The 27,785-nt window shown below is 47.9% G+C and overlaps 1 protein-coding gene across 1 annotated transcript; it reads left to right on the plus strand.

Annotated features, from left to right (window-relative positions):
- The first annotated feature begins 107 nt into the window (after window positions 1-107).
- Window positions 108-24,925, plus strand: CUNH16orf89 (chromosome unknown C16orf89 homolog). The gene is made up of 9 exons (XM_032144865.2): window positions 108-117; window positions 2,930-3,322; window positions 6,410-6,559; window positions 8,510-8,660; window positions 10,337-10,454; window positions 12,818-12,953; window positions 13,634-13,738; window positions 21,142-21,228; window positions 24,569-24,925. The coding sequence occupies exons 1-9, from the start codon at window positions 108-110 to the stop codon at window positions 24,697-24,699; spliced, it is 1,281 nt and encodes a 426-aa protein (XP_032000756.2). The 3' UTR covers window positions 24,700-24,925.
- Window positions 24,926-27,785: the final 2,860 nt, after the last annotated feature.

Genomic DNA, 27,785 nt, shown 5'->3' on the forward strand with positions numbered 1-27,785 from the left:
TGCTGTGTTGGAATCTAAGAACTCTCTTCAGGATTCAAAGATAATTTCAAAATATAGTGACACAAGAATTTGGATGAATCTCATCCTAACATTGAGAAAGGGGCCAGATGCTGACAAGTACGAATTGTAGAGTTCCGTCTATATAAATAAAATCCAGTCTTCGTTGTTAGAAGTCAGGGGCGGGGCCGGGAGCGGTGGCTCACGCCTGTAATCCCAGCACTTTGGGAGGCCGAGGCGGGCAGATCTCGAGGTCAGGAGGCCATCCGGGATAACACGGTGAAACCCCGTCTCTACTAAGAATACAGAAAATTAGCCGGGCGTAGTGGCGGGCGCCTGTAGTCCCAGCTACGCGGGAGGCTGAGGCAGAAGAATGGCGTGAACCCGGGAGGCGGAGCTTGCAGTGAGCCAAGATCGCGCCACTGCACTCCAGCCTGGGCGACAGAGAGAGACTCCATCTCAAAAAAAAAAAAAAAAAAAAAAAGATTCCACTTATAGGAAATATCCACAATGGGTCAAACCATAGACACAGAAAGTTCATTCATGGTTGGCAGGGGCTGAGGAGGGGGGAATAGGGAGTTTCTGCGAATGGATATGGGATTTCTTTTCGGGGCGGCAAAAACATTCTGGAGGTAGACAGTGATGGCTGCACAACTTTGTGAATTGACTAAAAATCACTGTGAAACTGTATACATTTAAAGGGTGGGTTTTATGTTATGTGAATAATATCTCAATAAACCTCTTATTAAAGATTTTTCAGGATTAAAATGTCTAAAAACACTCCAGGGGTAGAAAAAAGAACAATTACGAAGTTAAAAGATGGAGAAGCCCTAACCTAGCACCTGCACATAGGGAGCATCAAATACACACTTTAGTGGTGTTCTTTTGATTATTGTTACAGATCTGTAATGTCTTAACTGAAGCCCTTGGGACCAAGTATGTTTCTGAATTCAAAATTGTTTGGATTTTAGAAAGATAATGTGGTGCACATACATACAACAGCCCCAGCAAGGTTTGGGACAGCACCCAGGAAACCAACATTAAAATTTCTGCAAGGAAATAGATGCGCGTTCACACTGAGTGAAATAAATAAGGACGCTAGGTCCTCACTTTCTGCTGTGGTTTGAATGTGTGCCCTAAAGTTCGTATGTTGGAACCTTAATTCTCAATGCAACAGTGTTGAGAGATGGAATCTTTCATGAGGCCTCTGCCCTCATGAATGGATTCATGCTGTTATTGCAAAAGCGTGTTCCTGATAAAGGAATGAGTTTAGCTTCTTTCTCTTCTCTCTCTCTAGCTCTCTTGCCCTTCTGCTCTCCACCGTGGGATGATATGGCAAGAAGACCCCCACCAGATGTAGCCCCTTGAACCTGGACTTCCCAGCCTCCAGAACTATGAGCCAAATGAATTGCGTTTCTTTATAAATTACTCAGTCTCAGGTATTCTGTGGTAGTAGCACAAAACTAAGACACTGCCCAGTATACCAGCTACATGTGACTATCAAGCCCTTGAAATATGGATAGTCTGAATTGAAATATGCTTAGCCTGGCATGGTGGCTTACACCTGGAGTGCCAGCTACTTGGGAGGCTAAAGCACGAGGGTCCCTTGAGCCTAGGAGCTTGAGACTGCAGTGAACTAAGACCACACCACTGCACTCCAGCCTGGGCAACAGCGTGAGACCCTGTCTCTTAAAAATAAAATAATAAAATAAGATAATTGTGTTGTGAACATAAACTACTCATCAATTTCAAAGACTTAGTTTGAGAAAAATAAAAATAAATCATTTCTATATTGATTACAGATGTAATTGTAATATTTTAAATATTGGGTCCAATAAACTAGATCGTTAAAATTAACTTCACCTGCTTATTGCTGCTTTCTTAGATGTGGCTACTAGGAAATTTGGAAATGCACACATGCCTCATCTTTGTAGCTCCAATTCTATTTCAATTGGACGGTGCCCTTCTAAGGAAGTTTGCCTCAGTTCAAGGCAGATGTGCCCTCAAATGAGTGTGTTTCAAATTTATTTAAAACAAAGCCTGGGTGTGGTGGCTCAAGCCTGTAATCCCAGCACTTTGGGAGCCCGAGGAAGGTGGATCGCTTGAGGCTAGGAGTTCAAGACCAGCCTGATCAACATAGTGAGACCCTGTCTCTATTTAGAAAACTACAAAAATTAGGGAACCATGGTGGCACATGCCGATTGTCCCAGCTATTCAGGAGGCTGAGGCAAGAGTGTGGGGAGCGAAATTCACATTCCCATGCATTGGCAAAGCCTGCAGACAGGGAAGTAGGTGGCATGGCAAAGACCTGACCACTGAATATCCTGTTATGGGTAGCTTCCTGTTCTTACCAGATCAGTGAAGCGCTGTGAATGGCTTTTCATAGTTAATAGTTAGCACAGGACAGACTGCGGAGGCCACATCAAAGGAAGACAAAAATAATTATTGTCTGGACTTTTGACCCCGGCATGTATAAAAGCACTGAATAAACCAAAGCTTGTGGCGCTTCCCTATCAGGGGACCGTCCTTCCTAATCCCGCTTCTCTGTGTCTTTCTTTCATCATTCTTCTCACTACTTCTCGGTGCATCCCTGAATAACCCCTGCGGCAGGACCGCAAGACAAGAGGATCTATTGAGCCCAGGAGGTCAAGGCTACAGTGAGCTGTGATCAAACCACTGCACTCCAGCCCAAGCAAGAGAATGAGACCCTATTTCAAAACACAAAGAAAGAAAAAAAATTTGTTTTGCTTTCAGAGCTTTTGGATTTGTGGGTTGAATTGCAATTGCTAGATCAAAGACCTAGCCTGTGAGCCTGGAGAATCAGGGCTGAGAAGGACAGGGCGGACACCCCTCTCCCCAGCATCCTGCGGACAGCAGGCTCTATGCCCAGGACTGGCCTAACCTCCACTGCCTAACCGTCATCCCCCTGCAGCCACCCTTCCCAGAGTCCTCTGCCCAGGCCACCCCAGGCTTCTTGGCAGCCCTGCCGGGCCACTTGTCTTCAGGTCTGCCAGGGGGAGGTGGGGAGGAGGCAGGAGGAGGGCGTGCAGAGGCAGTCTGGGCTGGGCCAGTGCTCGGGGTGCTGAGCGTGTGACCAGCTGTGAGCAGAGGCCAGCCACGGCCAGCCCGGGGCTGCTGCTCCTGCTCTTACTGACGGCACTGCCACCACTGTGGTCCTCCTCCCTGCCTGGGCTGGACATTGCTGAAAGTAAAGTCACCATTGCGGACCTGATACTGTCTGCGCTGGAGAGAGCCACCGTCTTCCTGGAACGGAGGCTGCCCGAAATCAATCTGGATGGCATGGTGGGGGTCCGGGTGCTGGAAGGTGAGTGAGCCCCAATTCCCCTGGCTGGACACTGGGAAGCTAGCTCTCGGCTTTGTCCCCTGCCCTGCTCTGTACGCCTGGGACCTGGCAGTCTCCTGGCCCCAGGCTATAAGGAGAGAGGAGGCCAGGGGCTGGATCTTCCTGGCAGCTGTGGCCCAGCTAACTGTTATGCAATTTTTTAGAAGTAGGAAAGATTTAAAGGCCACATGGGAAGGGATTTGGGAATTATCTTTTTCTCAGAATGAAATGATCCATTTGACAGCCCCTCCTGACACACCACGAACAAGAGGAGCAGGGAGAGTGCCCCGTTAACAGATATTTGTGCGAGGGCCCCTCCCCTTGAGTGAGGTGGCTGTGGACAAAACTGAGGACCCTCAAGATCAGGTTCCAACCCCACTTCCTCCACTTCCAGCCAAAGTCTCCTGAAGTTTCTGCAAAAACAGTCAAGTGTTTGTTTAGCTTTGAGAGCTATAAGATCCCCAAGAAGCGGGCTGGAGACAGGCCAAGGCAAACACACACACACATGCGCACACCATGCACACACACACAAGCACGCATGCACACACACATGCACATCTCACACACACAAGCACACATGCACGCATGCACACAAGCATATCACACACACACACAAGCACGCAGGTGGCTCCCACTGGGCTGGCTGCTTCCTGGGGTGCATGTGATAGCAAAAGCTGTAGTTCACTAAGTATCTGCTCAAAGTGGCCACAACCCAGGTGCATTGCATGGGGTACTTCAGTGCCCTCTCCCCGTCATCCCTGAGGTTACACCCATTATTATTATCCTCTTTTAGCAATGAAGGGAGGGGGTTCTCTTAATCATGACTGGGTAGCATTCACTGGGAAAGCAGCCCCACCTAACAGCCTGAGACCAGGGTCCCCCCTCCTTGGCAGCTGCAGTGAGCCCGGCTTCTCCGCCCATGCCACATCCCACATCCACTGCCGCTTCTCCTCGCAATAATCTTGCTCCATAACAGATTCCCTAGGAATTCAGCGCTTAATACAACCACAACCGTGAACTGTGCCCAGAAGGGAGCAAAAGCAGTGCCAGTGCCCAGAACAGAGCTTCAGAACTGGACTGCCCAGGTTCAAATCCTGGATCTCCCCCAACTGGCTGCATGGCACTGAGTGGAGTTTTGGTTTCCTCATCCTTCAGCCGCAGCTGGTGGATGAGAGTATCACACGATCATGCACATGTATCTCGTGGGATTGTGTGTCTATGTCATCTTACCAGTGGGGCTCAGTACTTGTCAGCCGTTACTGTTTCCATCTATCAAAGCACTCAGCATCCTTGACTAGCAGCAACGGCTTCCTCATCTGTGTCTCTCTAAATAGTGAGCTCCCAGTGGGCAGGGTCTATGTCCCATTGCAGTGGTCCCCAACCTTTTTGACACCAGGGACTGGTTTTGTGGAAAGCAATTTTTCCATGGACTGAGGTGGAGGGGAGGGTTTCGGGATGATTCACGTGCATTAAATTTATTGTGCACTTTATTTTTTATTTATTATTATTTATTATTTTGAAACAGAGTCTCGCTCTGTTGCCCAGGCTGCAGTGCAGTGGTGCCACCTCAGCTCCCTACAACCACCACCTCCGGGTTCAAGCGATTCTCCTGCTCAGTCTCCCAATTAGCTGGGACTACAGGCACCCACCACCACGCCCGGCTAATTTTTGTATTTTTGGTAGAGATGAGGTTTTAGCATGTTGGCCAGGCTGGTCTTGAACTCTTGGCCTTAAGTAATCCACCTGCCTCGGCCTCGCAAAGTGCTGGGATTACAGGCGTGAGCCACGGTGCCCAGCCCACTTTCTGCTTATTGTTATTATGTTATAATATATAATTATACAACTCATCATAATGTAGAATCAGTGGAAGCTCTGAGACTGTTTTCCTGCAACTAGATAATCCCATCTGGGGGTGATGGGAGACAGTGACAGATCATCGGGCATTAGAACCTCAAAAGATGTGTGCAACCTAGATCCCTCATATGTGCAGTTCACAACAGGGTTCACACTCCTGTGAGAATCTAATGCAGCCACTGATCTGACAGGAGGTGGAGCTCAGGCGGTAATGAAAGCGAATGATAGGGAGTGGCTGTAAATTACAGATGAAGCCCAGCTCGCTCACCCACCACTCACCTCCTGCTGTGTGGCCCCCTTCCTAACAGGCCATAGACCAGTACTGAACTGGGGATTGGGGACCTCTGTCCTATTGGACTTTGTAGACCCGGTGCAATCACAGGAGGAGACACTGTGACACACAGGTAGGCCCTCCCTGTCAGCACTCCCAAGCCTGTACTTCTTCCCTGTGGGTTTGCCCACGGAGGGGGCTGAGCAGAGGGGGTGTGACAGAGCCGGTCGCCCTGGAGGACCACCTCAGCATCCTTCTTAACCTAGCCCATCCTCCCTAACAAGGTTCCTACCTGACTGCAGCTGCCCTACTTCATCCCTCGCCCTCTCAGCCCTGCGTGGACGCTCTCACTCGGATGTTCTCACTCATGTCTCCCCAATTTCTGGCCACCTCTGGATCTTCACCATTGTCTCCCACCCCAACAAAGCCACTGCTAGCCCACAGGGTACCTCTGTGGGAATTAGAAAAAGGCACTTCCTTCTTGAAGTCACTTGACAGCCATCTACTGGGAAATTGTATTACTGCATATACAAACCCATGATCCAAATGTGTGTTGCCCTTGTGCAGTGTACAGCCTGTTCAACTGTACACAATGGTTCTCTACCCTGCAACCTTTCTCTGGCCATCCAGCAAGAAAGTATACGAGTCAAGGATTTGAGGATTTGAACCTCAAGTATCAAAGATCTGAACCCAGGCCCACCTCCAGAAACCAAGCTCTCAGCCACCACCTTCTACCACTGTGACACCCATTCTCATTGCCCAGATCACCCCCATCCTGGCCTCATTTCCAGTCAGCTCAGTAAACCCTTCCCCTCTGAGTGCTGGAGAAGGCAGAGAGGCTCCCAGGAAGCATTAGACTTTGGGGCATTTTTTTTCCTGTTCCAAGGCAAAAAAACAAGTCCCGATTCCAAATAGTAGAATGAATTAACTCTGCTCCCTTCCAGAGCAGCTAAAAAGTGTCCAGGAGAAGTGGGCCCAGGAGCCCCTGCTGCAGCCGCTGGCCCTGCGCGTGGGGACACTGGGGGAGAAGCTGGAGGCTGCCATCCAGAGATCCCTCCTCTACCTCAAGCTGAGTGACCCCAAGTACCTAAGAGGTGAGCACACACAGGGTGTCCCATTCCCTCAGGAATAGTGCCTCCGGGGATATAGACTGAAATAACCCAGCGTGGGCTCTCCTGGGGCAAGGCTGGGCTGGGACAGTCCGTAACCACAGACGAGCCCTGGGGACGTGCGGTCATCCTTGACTTCAGACTCTGATGGGCTCTCCTACCCACACAGAGGGGTGCGGAGGAGGCAGGTTGTCTTCTCTCACGCATTCAGCGCACGCGCAAGCTGGAGATCCTGGTCCTAGACCAGAGCGGAGGGGCTGGGCTGTCCCAGAGGGGAGAGGGTCCAAAAGGCAATTCAACCCTTTGCACAGCAAACAGTAGTGTCCCATGTCACCAAATTATTTTAATACACTTCATTAAATGTCAGTAGAAATTCCCGAAGTTGTCCACACAGTATTTTGCAAAACAATGGGGTTTATCTTTCTCATGCCTTATGACCACTGAGAGTCTCTCTCTCTCCTCACCAGCCCCGAGTGACCCTGCAAAAGGTCCCATCTAATAAGTCTGGCTGAGTTGTTCCTGGAAGGCAAGGGCGGGGCACAAATAACCAGTCCATCATGCTGTTCCAACCCTGTCCCCCCTCCCATCAGATGCATGGGGGTGAGCGGGGAGGTAGCTAGGCCATGCTTCATGCTCACACGGCAGTCCAGCCGCAGGGACCACAGCTGGGGCTGACCTTTCCAATGTTAAGGTCCCCCACTCTCTCCCAGGCCTGGTCCCTAACACTGTCCCCGCCTATGTCATCTTAAAGATGCCTGTGACTGGGCATCTGTTTAGTTAAGAGCTCCACCTTCTCACCAAACCGAAAGGTATAACCAATATCACCTCCCCACTAATTCCACCTCCTCACTTGTTTTTCTTGCAGGGGGGTTTTTTGGGTTGTTTGTTTTTGTTTTTGTTTTTGTTTTTTTTTGAGACAGCGTCTCACTCTGTCTCTCTCTTTTTTTTTTTTTGAGACAGAGTCTCACCCTGTCGCCCAGGCTGGAGTGCAGTGGCGCAATCTCAGCTCACTGCAACCTCTGCATCCTGGGTTCAAGTGATTCTCCTGCTTTAGCCTCTCTCAAGTAGCTGGGACTACAGGCATGCGCCACCACGCCTGGCTAATACTTTTTTTTTTTTTTTTTGAGACGGAGTCTCGCTCTGTCACCCAGGCTGGAGTGCCGTGGCACAATCTCGGCTCACTGCAAGCTCTGTCTCATGGGTTCATGCTATTCTCCTGCCTCAGCCTCCCGAGTACCTGGGACTACAGGCACCTGCCACCACACTCAGCTAATTTTTTGTATTTTTACTAGAGATGGGATTTCACTGCGTTAGCCAGACTGGTCTTTAACTCCTGATCTCAAGTGATTCGCCCGCCTCAGCCTCCCAAAGTGGTGTGAGCCACCGCTCTTGGCCATGCCTCTTAAAAAAAAAAAAAAAAAAAAAAAAGCTGATCATAGCTCACTGCATTCTCCAACTTCTAGACTCAAGCAATGGTCCTGCCTCAGCTGGAACTACAGGTGCACACCACCACATCTGGCTACTTTTTTTATTTTTGTGGAGACAGAGTCTTGCTATGTTGCCTAGGCTGATCTTGAACTTTGGGCCTCAAGTGATCTTCCTTCCTTAGCCTCCCCAAGTGCTGGGATGACAGGCATGAGCCCTGCACCTGGGAAACTAACTCTTTTATTTATCTGGGGTTTCCATGGGATGCAGTGGGTTTAGTCAAATCCCGTCCCAACACTGTTCCTATTGATTAGGGGGAAAATGGTTTTATAAGCAAAAGGAGCTTTCTTGAGTGTTTCAAACCCAATCTGGGACCAGGAGACAGGGCTTAGAGCCCTGAGCTACACCTGCCAGTGGGCAGGGCTGCAGGAGGAGGTGGGGACACCAGGGTGGCCCACTGCTCCTGGGTCACCCCCACACTCCACCCCATCTATCTGTCCTCTCTGCCAGAGTTCCAGCTGACCCTCCAGCCCGGGTTTTGGAAGCTCCCACATGCCTGGATCCACACTGATGCCTCCTTGGTGTACCCCACGTTCCAGCCCCAGGACTCATTCTCAGAGGAGAGAAGTGACGCGTGCCTGGTGCAGCTGCTGGGAACCGGGTGGGCCCTGCACTTGCCCTATTTGCTGGAAACCCAAACGCACTCGTTCTCAGCTGGTCCTGTCCCGCTCCTCCTTCTCCAAGCCCTAGGGCTGAAGCCAGGGGTTTGTGCAGACACAGGTGCAGCTCCCTGTAGCTGCCAGGCACTGCCCTCTCCTACGCCAGCAGGGTTCGCCTTGCTCCAGCCGTCCACTGGCCTTCCATGCCACAGCAGGTCTTCCAGCATCCATGGCTGAACACACCACCTCCAGGCCCCAGGACAAATCCCCAATTCCTCTCCACCGTTCCCAGTCTCCAGGCCCCTAGACGCCTCTTTTCAGACTCTCCAAGGCTTCCTCCCACTTCAAAGACTTTGCTCCCCCCCACCCCACCCACTCCACCCGCTGGGCCTCAGGAAGGCTGCCCATCCTTCAGGGCTGGCACCGGCATCCTACCTCCAAACCCCATCCTACCTCTGACCCCAGCACATAGCAGACCTCCTGTGAGGGCCTCTCCTGGCACCTCTTATAGCCACAGATGCAATTTACACTTGTTTTATGGACCTATCCCCATCCCCAGTGAGGATGCAGCTCCGAGAAGGCAGGACTGAGCCTACATGGGCTCCTCATTTTATCCTGGTGTTTGGTGGGCTTGGAGCAAGGCCCCAGGGCAGCCCTGGGTGCAGGGGCCCATGGGCAAAGTGGGCAGCAGATGCCCAGGCCGCATCCTCTCAGCACCCTTCAGAGCAGTGCTTGGGCCAGGACACGGCTGGACTCACGGAGGGGCTGGGCCCCAGCCAAGGACCCCTGCTTTTTAAAAATTTTTATTTATTTTTATTTTTTTGAGACAGAGTCTCACTCTGTCCCCCAGGCTGGAGTGCAGTGGTGTGTTCTTTCTCGGCTCACTGGACGCTCCACCTACCAGGTTCAAGTGATTCTCGTGCCTCAGCCTCCTGAGTAGCTGGGATTACAGATGTGTGCCACCATGCCCAGCTAATTTTTGTATTTGTGTGTGTATTTTTTATTTTTATTTTATTTTATTTTTATTTATTTATTTATTTTGAGATGGAGTCTCGCTCTCTCTCCCAGGCTGAAGTGCATTGATGCGATCTCAACTCACTGCAACCTCTGCCTCCCAGATTCAAGTGATTCCCAAGCGATTCTACCTCAGCCTCCCGAGTGGCTGGGATTACATGCACGTGCCACCACACCCAGCTAATTTTTGTATTTTTTGTAGAGACAGGGTTTCATTATGTTTGCCAGGCTGGTCTCGAACTCCTGACCTCAGGTGACCTGCCTGCCTCAGCCTCCCAAAGTGCTAGAATTACAGGTGTGAGCCACCACGCCTGGCTGGTGCAGGAGGAATAAGCGTGTTGGGCCCAGATTCCAAGTGGTCCGGTTTCAAGTACCCACTGTTCAGGGCTGGAAAAGATGTGATTTGGCCCACGTAGCAATAGGAAGTTTCAGCCTTGCTGGCTTCCTCAACCCCGGAATAGCTCTAGCGTAATCTTTCCTGGGCTAGGGCAGCCAGATTTAGCAAATCAAGATGCAGGACTGCTGTATTTCCTCTGGCAACCCCCATGCCCAGCTGGGTGTCTGGAATCTACTGGGAGTTCCAACAACTACAACTGGGGGGCTGGGAAGACGCAGGGCGGAGTCAGCGCTCCATCCTTAACAGCTGGGAACCACTTTCCCCCAGGATGGACAGCAGCGAGCCCTGCGGCCCCTCAGACCTCTGCAGGAGCCTCATGACCAAGCCCGGCTGCTCGGGCTACTGCCTGTCCCACCAACTGCTCTTCTTCCTCTGGGCCAGAAGGGTGAGTGCCCAGGGAGCCCCCGCCGTGCCAGGGGAAGGGGAAGGAAAAAGGAAAAGGGGCGGCCGGACGTGGTGGCTCATGCCTGTAATCCAAGCACTTTAGGAGGCCAAGGCAGGCAGATCACTTGAGGCCAGGAGATCAAGACCAGCTGGGCCAACATGGTGAAACCCATTCTGTACTAAAAATACAAAAAAAATTAGCTGGACGTGGTGGCGTGCACCTGTAATCCCAGCTACAAGGGCCTGAGGCAGGAGAATCGCTGGAACCCGGGAGGCGGAGGTTAGAGTGAGCAAGATTGTGCCATTGCACTCCAGCCCAGGCAATGGAGTAAGACTCTGCCTCAAAAAAAAAAAAAAAAAAAAAGAAAAGAAAAGAAAAAGAAAAAAGAAAGAAATGCAAAGGGGCTCATGGCAGTGTAACTTTGTCTGCTACACACAAGGAAAATAAGCAGAGCTTTGGATTTCTACTTGGGACCTCAGGAGGGAGAAGTAGGGCCCCTACCATACTCCTGCTGTGTAATTGAGCCGATTTGGGATCTGGCATTTGGGATTCTGTTGGGCCAGTGAAACAGATAGGTTTGCCTGCTGAACTGGACTGTAGGGCATCAGAAAAACACAGTGAGACAGAGAAAGAGAGAATAAAAGAGAACCATCAGAAAGAACTCTGTAAACAAAAACAAATGAATGAGGCCAGGCACGGTGGCTCACGCCTGTAATCCCAGCACTTTGGGAGGCTGAGGTGGGTAGATCACTTGAGATCAGGAGTCAGAGACCAGCCTAGCCAACATGGTAAAACCCCGTCTCTACTAAAAATACAAAAATTAGTCGGGCATGCTGGCATGCACCTGTAATCCCAGCTACTTGGGAGGCTGAGGCAGGAGAATCACTTGAACCAGGGAGGCAGAGGCTGTAGTGAGCTGAGATCATGCCACTACGTTATATATGCCACTATATATATATGCTGCTGTCTATATATATACATATAAAAAAAAGAATAGAAATATATATATAGTGGCATATATATATACACACACCAGTATATATATTGCTTTTCTTTATATATATACCACCATACACACCACTATATATAAATGCCACTGTATATATACCACTATATATATATATACCACTATATATATACCACTATATATATACCACTATATATACCACTATATATATATACCACTATATATACACCACTATATATATATATGCCACTATATATATATGCCACTATATATATATGCCACTATATATATATACTTCTTTTCTTTCTTTTTTTTTTTGAAATGGAGTCTCACTCTGTTGCCCAGGCTGGAGTGCAGTGGCACGATCTCGGCTCACTGCAACCTCTGCCTCCCAGGTTTAAGCAATTCTCTGCCTCAGCCTCCCAAGCACCTGGGATTACAGGCACATGCCAACATGCCCAGCTAATTTTTGTATTTTTAGTAGAAATGGGGTTTCGCCATGTTGGCCAGGCTGGTCTTGAACTCCGGACCTCGTGATCCACCCGCCTCGGCCTCCCAAAGTGCTGGGGTTACAGGCACGAGCCACTGTGCCTGGCCATATATATTTCTTCATACAGAAGGGTAGCGTTCATTATCTTTATTCAAAAAAAAAAAAATGTGATTCGGTGTCCAGAAATCCTTAGCTGAGGAGACAGTCTCTGTTTTTGTTCAACAGAATTTAAAAATTATTATTTCTCTGCAAGCTGTGACAGACCAATATTTTTATAAATACAATAAAAACCATATTACAAGGGAATTATTTCGATCATTAGATTCAGCAGGTGGAAAGTAACTCTGACCACTGCTACAGAAGTGTCTAAAGCCTGCTGTCAACTCCTGTTCTTCTCTCCCAGTGTGGGGAGTGACCAGCCCGCTTCTTGGCCCACACTTTGAGTAGCACTGAAGCTGCCCCCGGGTTCAGGCTGGTTGTAGATTGCATTGCCCCCGCGTTCGGTCATATAGCACCTCCTAGTGGCCCAGGCATCACACTGGGCACTTCCCAGCTGTGTCATCCCCCTACATGAGAGCCCCTCTGGTGCCGTTTCTAGAGGCCTCACCCTTTCCTGATAAAAACTCTTGAGGCTCAGAAAGGTTACTTTAGCAAACAAAGATCACACAGCTCCTAAGCGGCAGAGCTGGATCTCGAACCCAGCTCTCTCTGATGAAGGAGTCCCAGCAGGCTGGGGGTGTGCATGGGGAAGAAATCCTGCAAAAAGGAGAAAAAGACCTGCCCTAAACACAGCCCTAAACACAGCCCCTTGCAAGACCGTCTCAGAACTGCAAGACTTTCCCATAGCAGGGCGTGTCTGTCATCTGTACCACTGACTCCTTTCTCTTTGGGTGTTTGTCTCCCCAGAGGGGATGCACACAGGGACCATTCCAACAGAGCCAGGACTATATCAACCTCTTCTGCGCCAACATGATGGACTTGAACCACAGAGCTGAGGCCATCGGATACGCCTACCCTACCCGGGACATCTTTATGGAAAACAGTACGGCCAGCATTCTGCCCCTGGGACAAAGGAGCAGGGTGTCCCCCCACCAACACACACACACACACACACACACACACACACACACACACACACGGAGTTGCCAGATTAAGCAAGTAAAAATACAGAGTGCTCAGTTAACTTTGAACTTCAGATAAGCAATGAATCCCTTTTTAATACAAGTTTATCCCAGCTATTTCATGGGATATACTTACACTCAAAAATTATATTCATTTTTTATCAAAAACTCAAATGTAACTGGGCAGCCTGTATTTTACCTGCCACTGTGTGACAGCTTCCTGCCCCCAAAGGCTGCCCCAGTGACGGAGCTCTACACAGATGGACCAGGTGACCGGCAGACCCGCAAAGCCTTATGGATGAGACAGACAGGGAGTGCTTGGGAGGCTGCTCGCTGGCTGGGGTGTCCAAACCCCTCCACTCATCCTGACTTTGGAGCAGCCCTGACCAAGGCCCTCAGTGGGAGGCAGGGCACAAGCGTGGGAGCCCCTAGGTGCTCAGGCAAAGGCCCAAGCTGCCTCCTTCCCGCCCCTGCATCGAACACCCACGTCCTAAGCCTAACCCAGGCAGATGGAGGCAGGTGGCACAGTGGCAGCCCTGGGGAGTGGGAGGAGGTGGGCCTGGGGGGCAGGCCTGCAGAGGGCCCCCGTCTTTACTTCCAGTCATGTTCTGTGGAATGGGCGGCTTCTCTGACTTCTACAAGCTCCGGTGGCTGGAGGCCATTCTCAGTTGGCAGAAACAGCGGGAAGGATGCTTCGGGGAGCCTGGTGAGCTGTGCTGCTGCCCTGGTGAAGAGCGGGGGCAGTGGGGGTGGGGGAGGCTCTGAGTTTCTAGGCCAGGTATGAAAACAATTGCCCCCGCGTTCGGTCATATAGCACCTCCTAGTGGCCCAGGCCACTGCAGGTGCACACACACGTAGACGTGTACACACAAGTAGAAATGGGCTCGGAGCTTTGGAAGCCAAAATGTGGCAAGACAGCAGGTCGTCTTATTAGAAGGTGTTGGCCCCTACAGCTGCATTAACAAGCCCATTTGTATTGTACTGCTTTTATGCTGATGATAAAGACAAACCCAAGTCTGGGTGATTTATAAAGAAAAAGAGGTTTAATGGACTCACAGTTGCACACTGCTGGGGAGGCCTCACCATCATAGCGGAAGGCGAAAGGGATGTCTCTCATAGTGGCAGACAAGAGAGAATGAGAACTAAGCACAAAGGGAAACCCCTTACAAAACCGTCAGATCTGTGAGACTTATTCACTACCATGAGAACAGTATGGGGGAAACGGCCCCCATGATTCAGTTACCTCCCACCAGGTCCCTCCCACAGCACATGGGAATTACGGGAGCTACAATTCAAGATGAGATTTGGGTGGGGACACAGCCAAACCACATCACCATTCATTCAGCAAGTACATATTGAGCACCTACTAATGTACCAGACACCATCTAGGCTCTAGGGAAAACCAGAGGCCAGAGGAAAAGAAACATAAATCACCTGAACAAACCAAGAAGTGAAATAATTGCACGTTCTGATAAGAGCTATAAAGCAGACGACAGGGTGAGGCAGAAAAGAACTCCAGGGAAGGCTCTCCATGTGGGTGGCCGGGAACAACGACGTGGGAGGAGGTGACGTAGCGGAGGGTGGAGAGGTAGAGGACTCAGCCACTTCCTAGCCGTATGACACTGGATAGCTGGTCCCTTTGGAATAAGCGGCTTCACCCCTCTGAGCCTCAATTTCACTGTCTGTAAATAAATGAGCATAGTAATCCCCACCCTTCCTGAGCTGCAAGGAGAGTTGACCTAACACATTTGAAGCCACATAGCCTCTGCCAGGTACACGGCAGCTCCCAGGAAATGCTAGCGTCCTCATTAGGAGCTTGCGATGCTCCAAGAAGCAAAAGCTTTTGAAATAAGATGGTGCGTTTTTAAAACAGAGCTTATACAATGAAGATTCTTAGGCCCCCAGACGTAAAGCTTTGGCAGGTTGGGGATGGGGCTGTGGAACTTGCATTTTTGGCTTTATTATTATTCTTAATAGACACGTAATAATTGTACATATTTATAGGGTACTGTGTGATATTTCCATATGTGTATACAATAGGTAAAGAGCAGATGCATCAACTCAAACATCTGTCATTTCTTTGTGTTGGGAACATTCCAAATTCGGTCTTCTAGCTATGTGAAAATATACAATAGGCTCATGCCTTATAATCCCAGCACTTTGGGAGGCCAAGGCAGGCAGATGGCTTGAGCTCAGGAATTAGAAACCAGCCTGGCCAACATGGCAAAACTCCATCTATACCAAAAATATCAAAAAAATTAGCCGGGTGTGGTGGCGCACATCTATAGTCCCGGCTACCTGGGGGACTGAGGTGGGAGAATCACTTGAGCCCAGCAGGAGGTCGAGGCTGCAGTGAGCCATGACTGCACCACTGCACTTCTGCCTGGGCGACAAAGCTAGACACTGTCTTTAAAAAAAAAAAAAAAATCCCACAAATTGTTGTTATTTGCAATCACCCTATAGTGCTATGGAACGGTACCGCTTATTCCTCCTCCTGGCTGTACTAGTGCATCCCCTAACCAACCTCTGGTTATCTCCTCTCCCCCATCCCCCTCCCCACCTCTAGTAACCACTATTCAACACTGCACTTCTTTTTTTTCAGGGATGGAGTCTCGCTCTGTCACCCGGGCTGGAGTGAAGCGGCGCTATCTCGGCTCAGTGCCTCCCAGGTTCAAGCGGTTCTCCTGCCTCAGCCTCCCAAGTAGCTGGGACTACAGGTGCATGCCACCATGCCCGGCTAATTTTTGTATTTTTAGTAGAGAGGGGGTTTCACCATGTTGGTCAGGCTGGTCGCAAACTCCTGACCTCAAGTGATCCACCCACCTCAGCCTCCCAAAGTGCTAGGATTACAGGCGCCCAGCCTCAACACTCCACTTCTATGAGATCAACTTTTTTAGCTTCCACATGTGAGGAAGGACATGCAACATTTATCTTTCGATGCCTGACTTACTTCAATTAGTATAATGTCCTCCAAGTTCATCGATGTTGCTATGAATGAAAGAATATGGTTACTTTTATGGCTAAATAGTATTTCATTGGGTCTGTATACCACATTTTCTCTGTCCATTCATCTGCTGATAGACACTCAGGTTGCTTTATCTTGGCTACTGTGAATAGCGCTGCAATAAACATAGGGGTGCAGATGTCTCTTCAACATACCAATTTCCTTTCCTTTGGATAAATATCCAGTAGTGGGATTGATGGATCATATGACAGTCCTATTTTTAGCTTTTTGAGAAATCTCCACACTGCTTTCCATAATGTCTGTGTATTTGGGGTCTTTTGTGGGTCTATACAAATTTTAGGATTTTTTTTTCTATTTCTGTGAAGAATGTCATTGGCACTTTGATTCAATCTGTAGATCACTTCAGTAGCATAATGTCTTACATTCCCATAAAGACTGTGTAAGAGCTCCCCTTTCTCTACAGCTTTGCCAGCATTTGTTATTTGTTGTCTTTTTTTTTTTTTTTCTCTTTTTAGACAGGGTCTCACTCTGTCACCCAGGCTGGAGTGCAGTGGTGCGATCTCGGCTCACTGCAACCTCTGCCTCCGGGGTTCAAGAGATTCTCCAGCCTCAGCCTCCTGAGTAGCTGAGACTACAGGAGGGAGCCACCAACATCCAGCTAATTTTTGTATTTTTTGTAGAGACGGAGTTTCACCATGTTGCCCAGGCTGATCTCGAATTCCTGAGCTCAGAGTGATCCACCAGCTACGGCCTCCTATAGTGCTGAGATTACAGGCATGAGCCACTGCACTTAGCCATTTTTCGTCTTTTTGATAGTAGCCATTTTAACAGGTGTGAGATGCTATCTCATTGTGGTTTGATTTGCGTTTCTCTGATGATTAGGGATGGTGAGCATTTTTCATAGACCTGTTGGCCATTTGTATGCCTTCTTTTGAGGGATGTCTATGCAGTTCATTTGCTTTTCTTTTTTTCTTTTTTTTTCTTTTTTTGAGACAGTCTCGTTCTGTCACCCAGGATGGTGTGCGGTAGCACAATCTCGGCTCACTGCATCCCCCACCTCTCGGGTTCAAGCGATTCTCCTGCCTCAGCCTCCCGAGTAGCTGGGATTACAGGCACCCACCACCACCACGCCCGGCTAATATTTGTATTTTCAGTAGAGACAGGGTTTCTCCATGTTGGCCAAGCTGGTCTTGAGCTCCTGGCCTCAAATGATCTGCCCTCCCAAAGTACTGGGATTACAAGCGTCAGCCGCCTCACCTGGCCATATTTTGTTTCCTGTAGCCTTGAAGCATATTTTAAAGTCCAGTAATGTGATGCCTCCAGCTTGTTCTTCTTCCTTAGGATTGCTTGGCTATTTGGGGTCTTTTGCGGGTCTATACAAATTTTAGGACTTTTTTTTTCTATTTCTGGGAAGAATTTCATTGGTATTTTGATTCAATCTGTAGATCACTTCGGTAGCATGGACATTTTTCACAATATTAATTTTTCCAATCCATAAACATGGGATGTTTTTTCATTTTTTGTGTGTTCTCTTCAATTTCTTTCACCAGTGTCTTTTACAGTTTTCCTTGTAGAGATCTTTCACCTCCTTGGTTAAATTTATTCCTGGATATTTTGTTTTTAGCTCTTATAAATAGGATTACATTCTTGATTTCTTCTTCCGCTAGTTCATTGTAGGTGTATGAAATGCTACTGATTTTTTGTATGTTTATTCTGTATTCTGCAACTTTGTTGAATTCATTTATTAGTTCTAAGAGTTTTTTTGGTGGAACTTTTAGGGTTTCCGGTCTATCAGATCATGTCATCTGCAAACAGGTACAATTTGACTTTCTCCTTTTTCATTTGGATGCCCTTTTTCGTTTCTCTTGCTTAACTGCTCTGGCTAGGACTTCTAATACTATGTCGAATAAAAATGGTGAAAGTAGGCACTCTTGTGTTGTTCCAGTTCTTACAGGAAAAGCTTTCAATTTTTCCTCATTCAGTGTAATGTTGGCTGTGGGTTTGCTTGTCATATATGACCTTTCTTATACTGAGGTACGTTCCTTCTATACCTAACATATTGAGAGATTTATCATGAAGGGATGTTAAATTTCATCACACGCATTTTCCTGCATCTATTAAGATGATTATATGATTTTGTCTTTCATTCTATTGGTGTAATGTATCATATTTATTGATTTGCATATGTTGAACCATCCTTGCATCCCTCCAGTAAAGTCCCCTTGTTCATGATGAATGATATTTTTTTAAATGCAAAACATTTATTACTTACTGGAAGTGGTCAAAGTAGGAAAGCCACGAATGGTTTTTAATGTGTTGCTGGGTTTGGTTTGCTAGTATTTTGTTAAAGATTTTTGCATCTAGGTTCATCAGGGAAATCGGCCTGTAGTTTTTTTGCTGTTGTTGTGTCCTTGTCTGGTTTTAGTATTCGGGTAACGCTGAACTTGTACTTGTAGAATGAGTTTGGAAAAATTTCCTCCTCTTCAATTTTCTGGAGGAGACTGAAAAGAATTGGTATTTATTCTTTAAATATTTGGTAAAATTCAGCAGCGAAGCTGTGAGGTCCTGGGCTTTTTGTTTTGGGGAGACTTTTTATTACACATTCAATCTCATTACTCATAATTGGTCTGTTCAGGTTTTCTATTTCTTCTTGGTTCAATCTTGGTATGTTGTATGTGTCCAGAAATTTATCCATTTCCACTAGGTTTTCTTTTTTCTTTTTTTTTTTTTTTTTTTTGGAGACAGAGTCTCACTCTGTCGCCCAGGCTGGAGTGCAGTGGCGCAATCTCAGCTCACTGCAACCTCCACCTCCCAGGTTCAAGTGATTCTCCTGCCTCAGCCTCCCGAGTAGCTGGAATTACAGGCGCCCACCATCGTGCCTGGCTAATTTTTATATTTTTAGTAAAGATGGGGCTTCACCATATTGACCAGGCTGGTCTCAAACTCCTGACCTCAAGTGATCTGCCCACCTCGGCCTCCCAAAGTGCTGCGATTACAGGCATGAGCCACCATGCCCAGCACACTCCACTAGGTTTTCTAATTTGTTGTTTATAATAGTCTCTAACAATCCATTGTATTTCAGTGGTATCAGTTGTAGTATTTCCTTTTCCTTTCTGATTTTATTTACTTGAGTCTTTTCTCTTTTTTTCTTAGTCTAGTTAATAATTTTTTTGTTGATCTTTTTAAAAAAACAACTTTTTGTTTCACTGATCTTTTGTATTGTTTCTTTAGTCTCTTATTTATTTCTGCTCTGATCTTTACAATTTCTTTCCTTCTACTAATTTGGGGCTTGATTTGATCTTGCTTTTCTAGTTCCTTGGGATGTATCATTAGTTCATTATCTGAAATCTTTCTGCTTTTTTGATGTAGGCATTTATAGATGTAAATTTCCCTCTTAATAGTGCTTTTGCTATATCCCATAGGTTCTGGCATATTGTGTTTCTATTTTCACTTGTGTTGAGAAATTTTTAAATGTTCATCTTAATTTCTTCATTTGCCCATTGGTCATTCAGGAACATGTTGTTGAATTTCCCTGTATTTGTACAATTTTGAAAGTTCCTCTTGTTAATGATTTCTAGTTTTATTCCATTGTGGTCAAGAAGATACTTGCTATGATTTAAATTCTTTTAAATTTGCTGAGACTTGTTTTTTGGCCTAACATATGGTCTATTTTGGAGACTGTTCCATGTGCTGATGAGAAGAATATATATTCTGCAGCACTTAGATGAAATGTTCTGTAAATGTCTGTTAGATTCATTTGGTCTTAAGTGCAGTTTAAATTCAGCGTTTCTTTGTTGAGTTTCTGTCTAGATGATCTGTCCAATGCTGAGAGCAAGGTGTTGATGTCTTCAGCTGTTATTGTATTGGAGTTTATCTCTCCCTTTATACCTAATAACATTTGCTTTACGGTTCTCCAGTGTTTAATACATATATTTTTTGAATTGCTATGTCCTCTTGTTAAATTCATTCTTTTATCATTATATAATGACCTTCTTTGTCTCTTTTTACAGTTTTTGAATTAAAGTCTGTTTTATGTAAGTATAGCTACTCCTTCTCCCTTCTGGTTTCCATTTATGTGGAAGATCTTTTCTCACTCTTTCACTTTCATTCCATATGTGTCTTTACCAGTGAAGTGAGATTCTTGTGGGCAGCATATAGTTGGGTCATGTTTTTTCATTCATTCAGCCAGTCTATATATCTTTTAAGTAGGGGACTGAATCAATTTGCATTCAAGGTTATTATTGACATGTGAGGGCTTACTCCTCATTTCATTGCTTTCTGGTTATCTTCTATATCCTTTGATTTTTTTTTCTTCCTTTCTTATTGTTATCACTGCTGTTTGGTGCTTTTCTCTCGTGATAGTTTTGCTTCTTTTCTCTTTCTCCTTTCTGCTTTCCCTCTACCAGTAACTTTTATACTTTTTCATGTTTTCATGATAGTGATTATTGTCTTTTTCTTTTCAGATGTAGGATTCCCTTGAGCACTTCTTGTAAGGCCGGTCTAGTGGTAATGAATTCCTTCAGTTTTTGCTTATCTTGGAGGGACTTCCATTTTTAACAGGCACCTCCAGTGGTTCTGATGGTGGGTGTCTGGGGAGCCACAATTTGGAAAACCATCAGTAGATGACAAATTTAGGCCATGAAAAAGGATCTGCAGACAGGTGCAGGTGGAAACTTCTGGAATAGCCTCAAGTTTCAAGAGAAGACCTAACTTCCTTGAAATGTTATGGGGCAGGAGGTTTAGTGAGTAACATTTAAAAATTCACCTTGGGACCAGTTGCAGTGGCTCACACATATAATCCAGTACTTTGGGAGGCCAAGGCTGGAGGATCACTTGAGCCCAGGAGTTCGAGGCCAGCCTGGGCAACATACTGAGAGCTCATCTCTACCAAAAAAAATTTTTTTTTAAATAGCTGGACATGTTAGTTCATGCCTATAGTCCCAGCTACTTGGTAGGCTGAGGCAGGAAGGATTCTGTGAGCTCAGGAGTTTGAGGCTGCGGTGAGCCAGAATTGTGCCACTGCACCCAGCCTAGCCAACAGAATGAGACCCTGTTTCTAAAATAAAAGAAAAGAAGTAAAAAGAAATAAAAGTGTAAAAAATAAAAATCTCCCTTGAGAAGTTCAACTTTTGCTCTTCTCCCAGATGCTGAAGATGAAGAATTACCTAAAGCTATTCAATTTCACCAGCATTTTTTGAGGAGAGTGAAGAGGCGAGAAAAACAATTTTCAGGTAATGAAAATACCCAAGGGAGTTTCTTGACATGAAACTGAGATATCCTAGCAAAACAGAGGCCTGTGTTTATTCTCTGCTAAACTTGGCATCACCAAAGGGGCACTAATCAGAGGGCCTTCATGTTTGAGAGGTGGAAGGGAGGATGGGAGTTCGTGATGGCTTCCTCTTAGAAAATGGGGAGACAGCCTGGGCAACATAACAAAACCCCGTCTCTACTAAAAATACAAAACTTAGCTGGGCATGGTGGCGCATGCCTGTAGTCCCAGTTACTCGGGAGGCTGAGGCATGAGAATTACTTGAACACAGGAGGTGGAGGCTTCAGTGACCTGAGATTGCACCACTGCACTCCAGCCCAGGTGACAGAGCAAGACCCTGTCTCAAAAAAACAAAAAAAGAAAGAAAGAAAGTGGGGAGTCCAGAGATACTGTCTTTTGTTAAAGGAGCATAAAAGAGAAGTTTCAGTTGTTAAAAATCGCAACAGTAACCCTTCTAAGTCAAGGTCTGGTCAGGAAAATAGAACCTGCATCAGGAACTTCAACAGAGGGAATTTACTAGAAGAAACTCATCTCAGAGGTGTTGTAAGAGCTGAAAACAGAAAAGGTGGAAAAACCCAGAGATTTTGCTGTTGCAGGAAGCCACTACCCTCCCTAGAGCTGGAGAATGGCAGGAGGAGGCGGTGTTAACAGAGCCTGCAGGGGGAGACAGATAGAGGAAGGGAGAAATATTCTGGCTTCTCCCCTCATTCCACCTGCACCTCCTGTTGGTCAAAACCAGTAGGCAAGGCATCCTGGGAAAGGTAGTTTGGAGGGGTCTGTGTGCTGGCGTTTGGAATAAGGAAAGGCAGAGAAGGGACCCGAAAGCCAATGAATGGGCAAGTGACCAGAACAGTTTTGGTGGCCACACAGCCCAGTGCTCCCAGAGCTGCCCCAGTTTACACCTGTTGTCTTGGAGCCATTATGAACAGTGCCCTCTTTCCTCCAAAGTGTCCTGGTTGTGACAATAAACTGTATGGTCAGTTCGCCAATGTAGAGAAAGTGAGAACAGGATATAAGTATATTGGGAAGGGAAGAAAGGCAAGAAATAATGTAGAAGAAAGGGAAGGAGGGAAGGACACAGGAAGGGAGGAACCAAGAAGAAAGAGAGGACTTTGATTTCAATTTTTCATTAATAAAAAATAAATAGGCCAGGCACGGTGGCTCATGCCTGTAATCCTAGCACTTTGGGAGGCTAAGGTGGGTGGATCTCCTGAGGTCAGAAGTTTGAGACCAGCCTGGCCAACATAGTGAAACCCCATCTCTACTAAAAATGCAAAAATTAGCCAGGCGTGGTGGCGCACCCCTGTAGTCCCAGCTACTCAGGAGGCTGAGACAGGAGAACTGCTTGAACCCAGGAGACGGAAGATGCAGTGAGCTGAGATTGTGCCACTGCACTCCAGCCTGGGTGACAGAGTGAGACTCTGTCTCAAAAATAATTATAATAAAATAAAATAAAGTGGAAAATAAATAACTGCAGGCAAAAGCAGGAAGGGATACGGAATAGCCAGCTCACAGAGTGGATGTCCAACATATGGGGGTATATGATGCCAGTAACTAAACATCTCTCCATCAACCCCACTGTGGCCTCATCATCCACCCACAGGTGGACAGGAGAGAGGAGTGAAAGCAGAAATCCAGTGAGTCAGTTTCATAGCTGCCACCAAAGGTCACGCAGGAGAAGGGAGAGAAGCTCCCAGGAGACTTCCAGAGGCCCTACCCTAGCTAGGCCTTTATGACACAGAGGGACTAGGGCTGCCTAAGGCTGGGGTGGTAGGGGCCTGCTGTGCACTACCTGGTCAGCTGCCTGTCCCCACAGCCCAACACGAAGACTGTCCTAGGGACTGGAGCGGAAGCCACAGAAATTCCAGAGCCCAAGGCCTTTCCTGGGACACCTCCAGGCTGACCAGCAGCCTAGAAAACTGCCCGGGAGGGGTGTGCTCATTCTTGCACTTATGGCACTCATGACACAAGCCTGCGGAGCAGGAGGCAGCTGCTATAGAGACTAGGAGCACAAGGTTTCAGTCCCGCTTCTGCCTCTTACCTGCTGTGAAAGTCACACAACCTCTCTGAGCCTCATTTTCCTCATCTGTAAAATGGGCACCAAACTGTTGGGGGCTAATAACTGATCATTGTGCGAAGCCCTCCCCATTGTATTTGGCATACAGTAGGCCACCAAGAGGCATGACCTGCCAGGGTTCATCATTTGGCACCTTGAAATCTGCATTCTCCCTCCCTTCAAGGGACCTGGCTGGGGTCCCCTCCCCTTCCCAAAGTGTCTGGGTAGGTAGGAAAGAATTCCTGGCTCCCTCCCACAAGAAGACAGACTGTGAGACTAGAGGCGTGTAGCCCACTTTGAGCTCAAAGAACTAACTACATCTAAGGGTTATTATCTCAGGCAAGTGCTCAGGCCTGAGACTCTGACTCCATGAGCCATGAGGTCACATGGGACCAGGCAGACCAGAGGCAACTAAGAGGAAGGCCACTGGGGTCAGGAAATGAGCTGTGGAGTCACGAGGGCCAGGGGCTCAGCTCGGCTACCCGAGCCTCAGCTTCCCCATCTCAGAAGGTCTTACACAGGACCTGGGACAGGATTCCGGTGCATGTGGTTTATTGAGGTAGGTAAGTCAGGGAAGCAGGCTAAGCCAGGCAGGAGCTGGACAGAATGCAGCCTCAGGGCAGATCCCCCCGCAGGGTAGGAGGGGAATGCCTTGGAGCATAAATTGCACCATACAGAGTCATCCCCCTGGGACAAGGTGGCCAGGCTTTTGTATCCCTGTATTGGTAAGTTATTTGGGAGGGACATACCTCCCAGAGAGGGGAGCCCTTAGCAGCTGGTGGAAGGGCACCCAGCCCGGCAAAAGGGGCCTAAGGGAGCACCGAAGCACCCACTCAGTGTCTTGCAAGTTGCCTGGAATGACATCTGAAAAGTACATTTTTTTTTTTTTTTTGAGACAGAGTCTCGCTCTGTTGCCCAGGCTGGAGTGCAGTGGCACGATCTCAGCTCACTGCAACCTCTGCCTCCTGGGTTCAAGCGATTCTTTTGCCTCATCCTCCCGAGTAGCTGGGACTACAGGAGCATGCCATCATACCTGGCTAATTTTTATATTTTTTTAGTAGAGACAGGGTTTCATCATGTTGCTCACGCTGGTCTCGAACTCCTGACCTCAAGTGATCTGCCCACCTCAGGCTCCCAAAGTGTGGGATTATAGGTGTGTGAGCCACCACCCCTGGCTGAGGGGACTGTGTTGAATAAAGGGCCAAGGTTCTTGCCACGCAGCACTCATGGGGGCTCTCTCCCCCAGATGGCTGCTCCTCCCACAACACAGCCACAGCAGTGGCAGCCCTGGGTGGCTTCCTATATATCCTGGCAGAATACCCCCCAGCAAACGGAAAGCCACACCCATCCACACCACCGCCACCAAGCAGCCACTGAGACGGATGGTTCCACGCCTGCTGCCTGGAGGAGGAACAGCTCCCTTTAGTCCTCATCCCTTACATCCTCGAGAGCACCGGTCACATCCTGGGAAGAAGGCATCTGGAGGATAAGCAAAGTCACCCCGACTCCCCATCTTGGAAGCCCTGAGTAGGCAGGGCCAGGGTAGGTGGGGGCCGGGAGGGACCCAGGTGTGAACGGATGAATAAAGTTCAACTGCAACTGACCCAGGGTTGAGTCTTGTTTCTCAGCTTTGAGGACAACCTTGGACAACCTCTTGGTCTGTTTCAACTCTCCAATCCCACCCAACACAAATTCTTTTTTTTTTTTTTTTTTAATTAATAGATGAGGTCCCGCTCTGTCACCTAGGCTCACTGCAGCCTCGAACTCTTGGGCTCAAGCAATCTTCTCATCTCACCTCCTGAGTAGCTGGGGCAACAGGTGTGTGTCACCATACCAAGCTAATTTTTAAATTTTTTGTAGAGATGGGGGGGTCTCGCTATATGGACTTGGCTGGTCTCGAACTCCTGGCCTCAAGTGATCCTCTTGCCTTGTCCTCCCAAAGTGCTGGGATTACCGGCATGACCACCGCACCCAGCCACAGATTCTAAAAAGACCCATAAACTGATATCTTAAAGGCTATTTGTTCAGGTATCAAATATAGTATCTTTCCCAGTGGGAGAAGGAAGTGTCTTGGAAAAAACAGTTCATGTCATGAGCCAGAACTCAAGAGATAACCACGAAAGGCAGCACATACTCATTTTTACATCCTGAGCACAAAACTCTGCCGTATCATTACATTGCATCACATGGCCATCATGTCATTTTACAAAACACAGTATAGCATAGCGGTTGATGGTGTGGTTCTGTGGCCAGGCTGCCTGAATTCAAGTCCCAGCTGTCTGTGTCCTTGAGCAAAGTCACCAACTTCTCTGGGACTCAGTTTTCTCATCAGTAAAATTGGGATAATAATAACCCCTACCTTGGAGGGGCACAGTGGCCCGCCCCTATAATCCCAGCACTTTGGGAGGCTGAGGTGGGAGGATCGCTTGGATTCAGAAGTTCGAGACCAGCCTGGGCAACATAACGAGACACCTCCCCACCAACCCTCACCGGGTGCAGTAGTGAACGCCTGTAGTCCCAGCTACTAGGGAGGCTCACTTGAGGAGGGAGGATCACTTGAGACCAGGAGTTCAAGGCTGCAGTGAGCTATGATTGTGCCACTGCACTCCAGCCTAGGTGACAGTGGGAGTCAAAAAAAAACAAAACCCAGCCCCTACCTCAATGTTACCTCCACTGCTGTGAGTATTGTGTCTCTAGAATACTGGAAACAGTGCCCGTAACACACTAAGTGCCAGGTAAACGTTACCTGCTGCCTCAAGTGATGATGTCCCATTAACTGTGGGCTCCTCTAGAAGCTTCCAGAAGAGGCCGCTGCCTTGTCATCGGTTCTCTCGTTCCCAGCTTACAGCTCTTCCCTCGAGCTCTGACACAGTGTGACTATATCTGAATGTGTTCCCTGGAGCTCTGACACTAATTTAGCAATAAAACCTTCTGGGACGTTATTATGGTTTCTGGTGCTGTCTGTGGTGCTGATGACAGCCTGCATGCATTAGAGTCCGGGGTAGAAAAATCAGCTAAAAACCCGGTCTCAGGGCTGCAAACCTCTTTACACGCATTGTCCTGCTTTGCCTCAAGGTAGAAAATCGCCACGGATCATCCTCATGTGGCAACTTAGTCATATGTGAGCACCTGAATTAAAATATCCTTGGCTGCTTCTGTGCCCAGCTGAGCAGCCCAGCTGGGTAGTGGGGCACGTGGTTCTTCTCGATCTTTTCTTTAGGAGGTAGGTTCCCTTGACCTGATCCTCTGCTGCGGTCCTCTGAATGCCTTCCCATGACTGCTCTTAAGTTGTCAGGCCTCGAGGAACATCCCTGGATTCTGCTGACAAGTTTGACTTGCTTTCTGGAGGTTGCTATTTTCTTGGGGGAACCAAGGGCCAGAATGTCATATCCACCTGGCACTCTGTGAGCTTTAAGGATTTCTTTCACACTGTCTTGCAAACAAAGGTTTTCCAAAATAGGCACACCATCTTGACAGAAGTCAGCTGCACATAAACAAATCGGGGGGATCATGCTCCACCTCTGTGCTTCCTGAATTGGGGATGGAGTCCTCACTGGAGCCTCACACTGGTTCATTTCAGAAGGCTTCAGTTGCCAAACCAGGGAGAGGGTGAAATGACTGTGGGGGAAAGCGGAGCGTATGAGTCACTTTCAAGGAAAGGGAATCCTTGGCTCATGCCTATAATCCCAGCACTCCTGAACTGTGAGACCATTAAATTTTGTGGTTTAAGCCTCCCAGTTGATGGTAGCTTGCTACAGCAGCCCCAGAAACTAATGCAGCACCTGCCTCAAGGAGCTGTTCCTAGTCTCAGCAACAAGGTCCCTGCAGCCCAACCACACCCGTGGGGAAGCAGATGACCCGTCCTGATGACCTGGCTCATAGCTTGGTCCTCTATTTAAAGGACTGATGTGAAACCGAAAATTAAAAAGAACGTTCTCAAGGTGGGCGGATCTCTTGAGGTCAGAAGTTCAAGACCAGCCTGGCTAACATGGTGAAACCCCATCTCTACTGAAAATACAAAAATTAGCCAGTCATGGTGGCTCTCGCCTGTAATCCCAGCTACTCCGGAAACTGAAGCAGGAGAACCGCTTGCACCTGGGAGGCAGAAACTGCAGTGAGCGAAGATCATGCCACTGCACTCCAGCCTGGGTGACAGAGCAAGACTCCATCTCGAAAAAGTAAAAGCAAACAAACACAAAAAGAACTTTCTCAGTGGCAAGCCACAGCCAAACTGTAGCCCAAAAACTCCCTGGAATTTATCCACTCAACAGACACATCCAGCCCACACGGAGTTCGCGTCCCTTGCAAGGCTTCCTATCTTTCTGAACACTTTTCCCCTGACATCCACGTGGCTCACACTTCACTTTGCCCCAGTCTCTGCTCAAATGCCCCTTCATATGACCAGGCGCAGTGGCTCATGCCTAGAATCCCAGCACTTTGGGAGACCGAGGTGGGTGGATTGC

This window comes from Hylobates moloch, unplaced genomic scaffold, assembly GCF_009828535.3.
Source record: "Hylobates moloch isolate HMO894 unplaced genomic scaffold, HMol_V3 SCAFFOLD_23, whole genome shotgun sequence".
NCBI lineage: Eukaryota > Metazoa > Chordata > Mammalia > Primates > Hylobatidae > Hylobates > Hylobates moloch.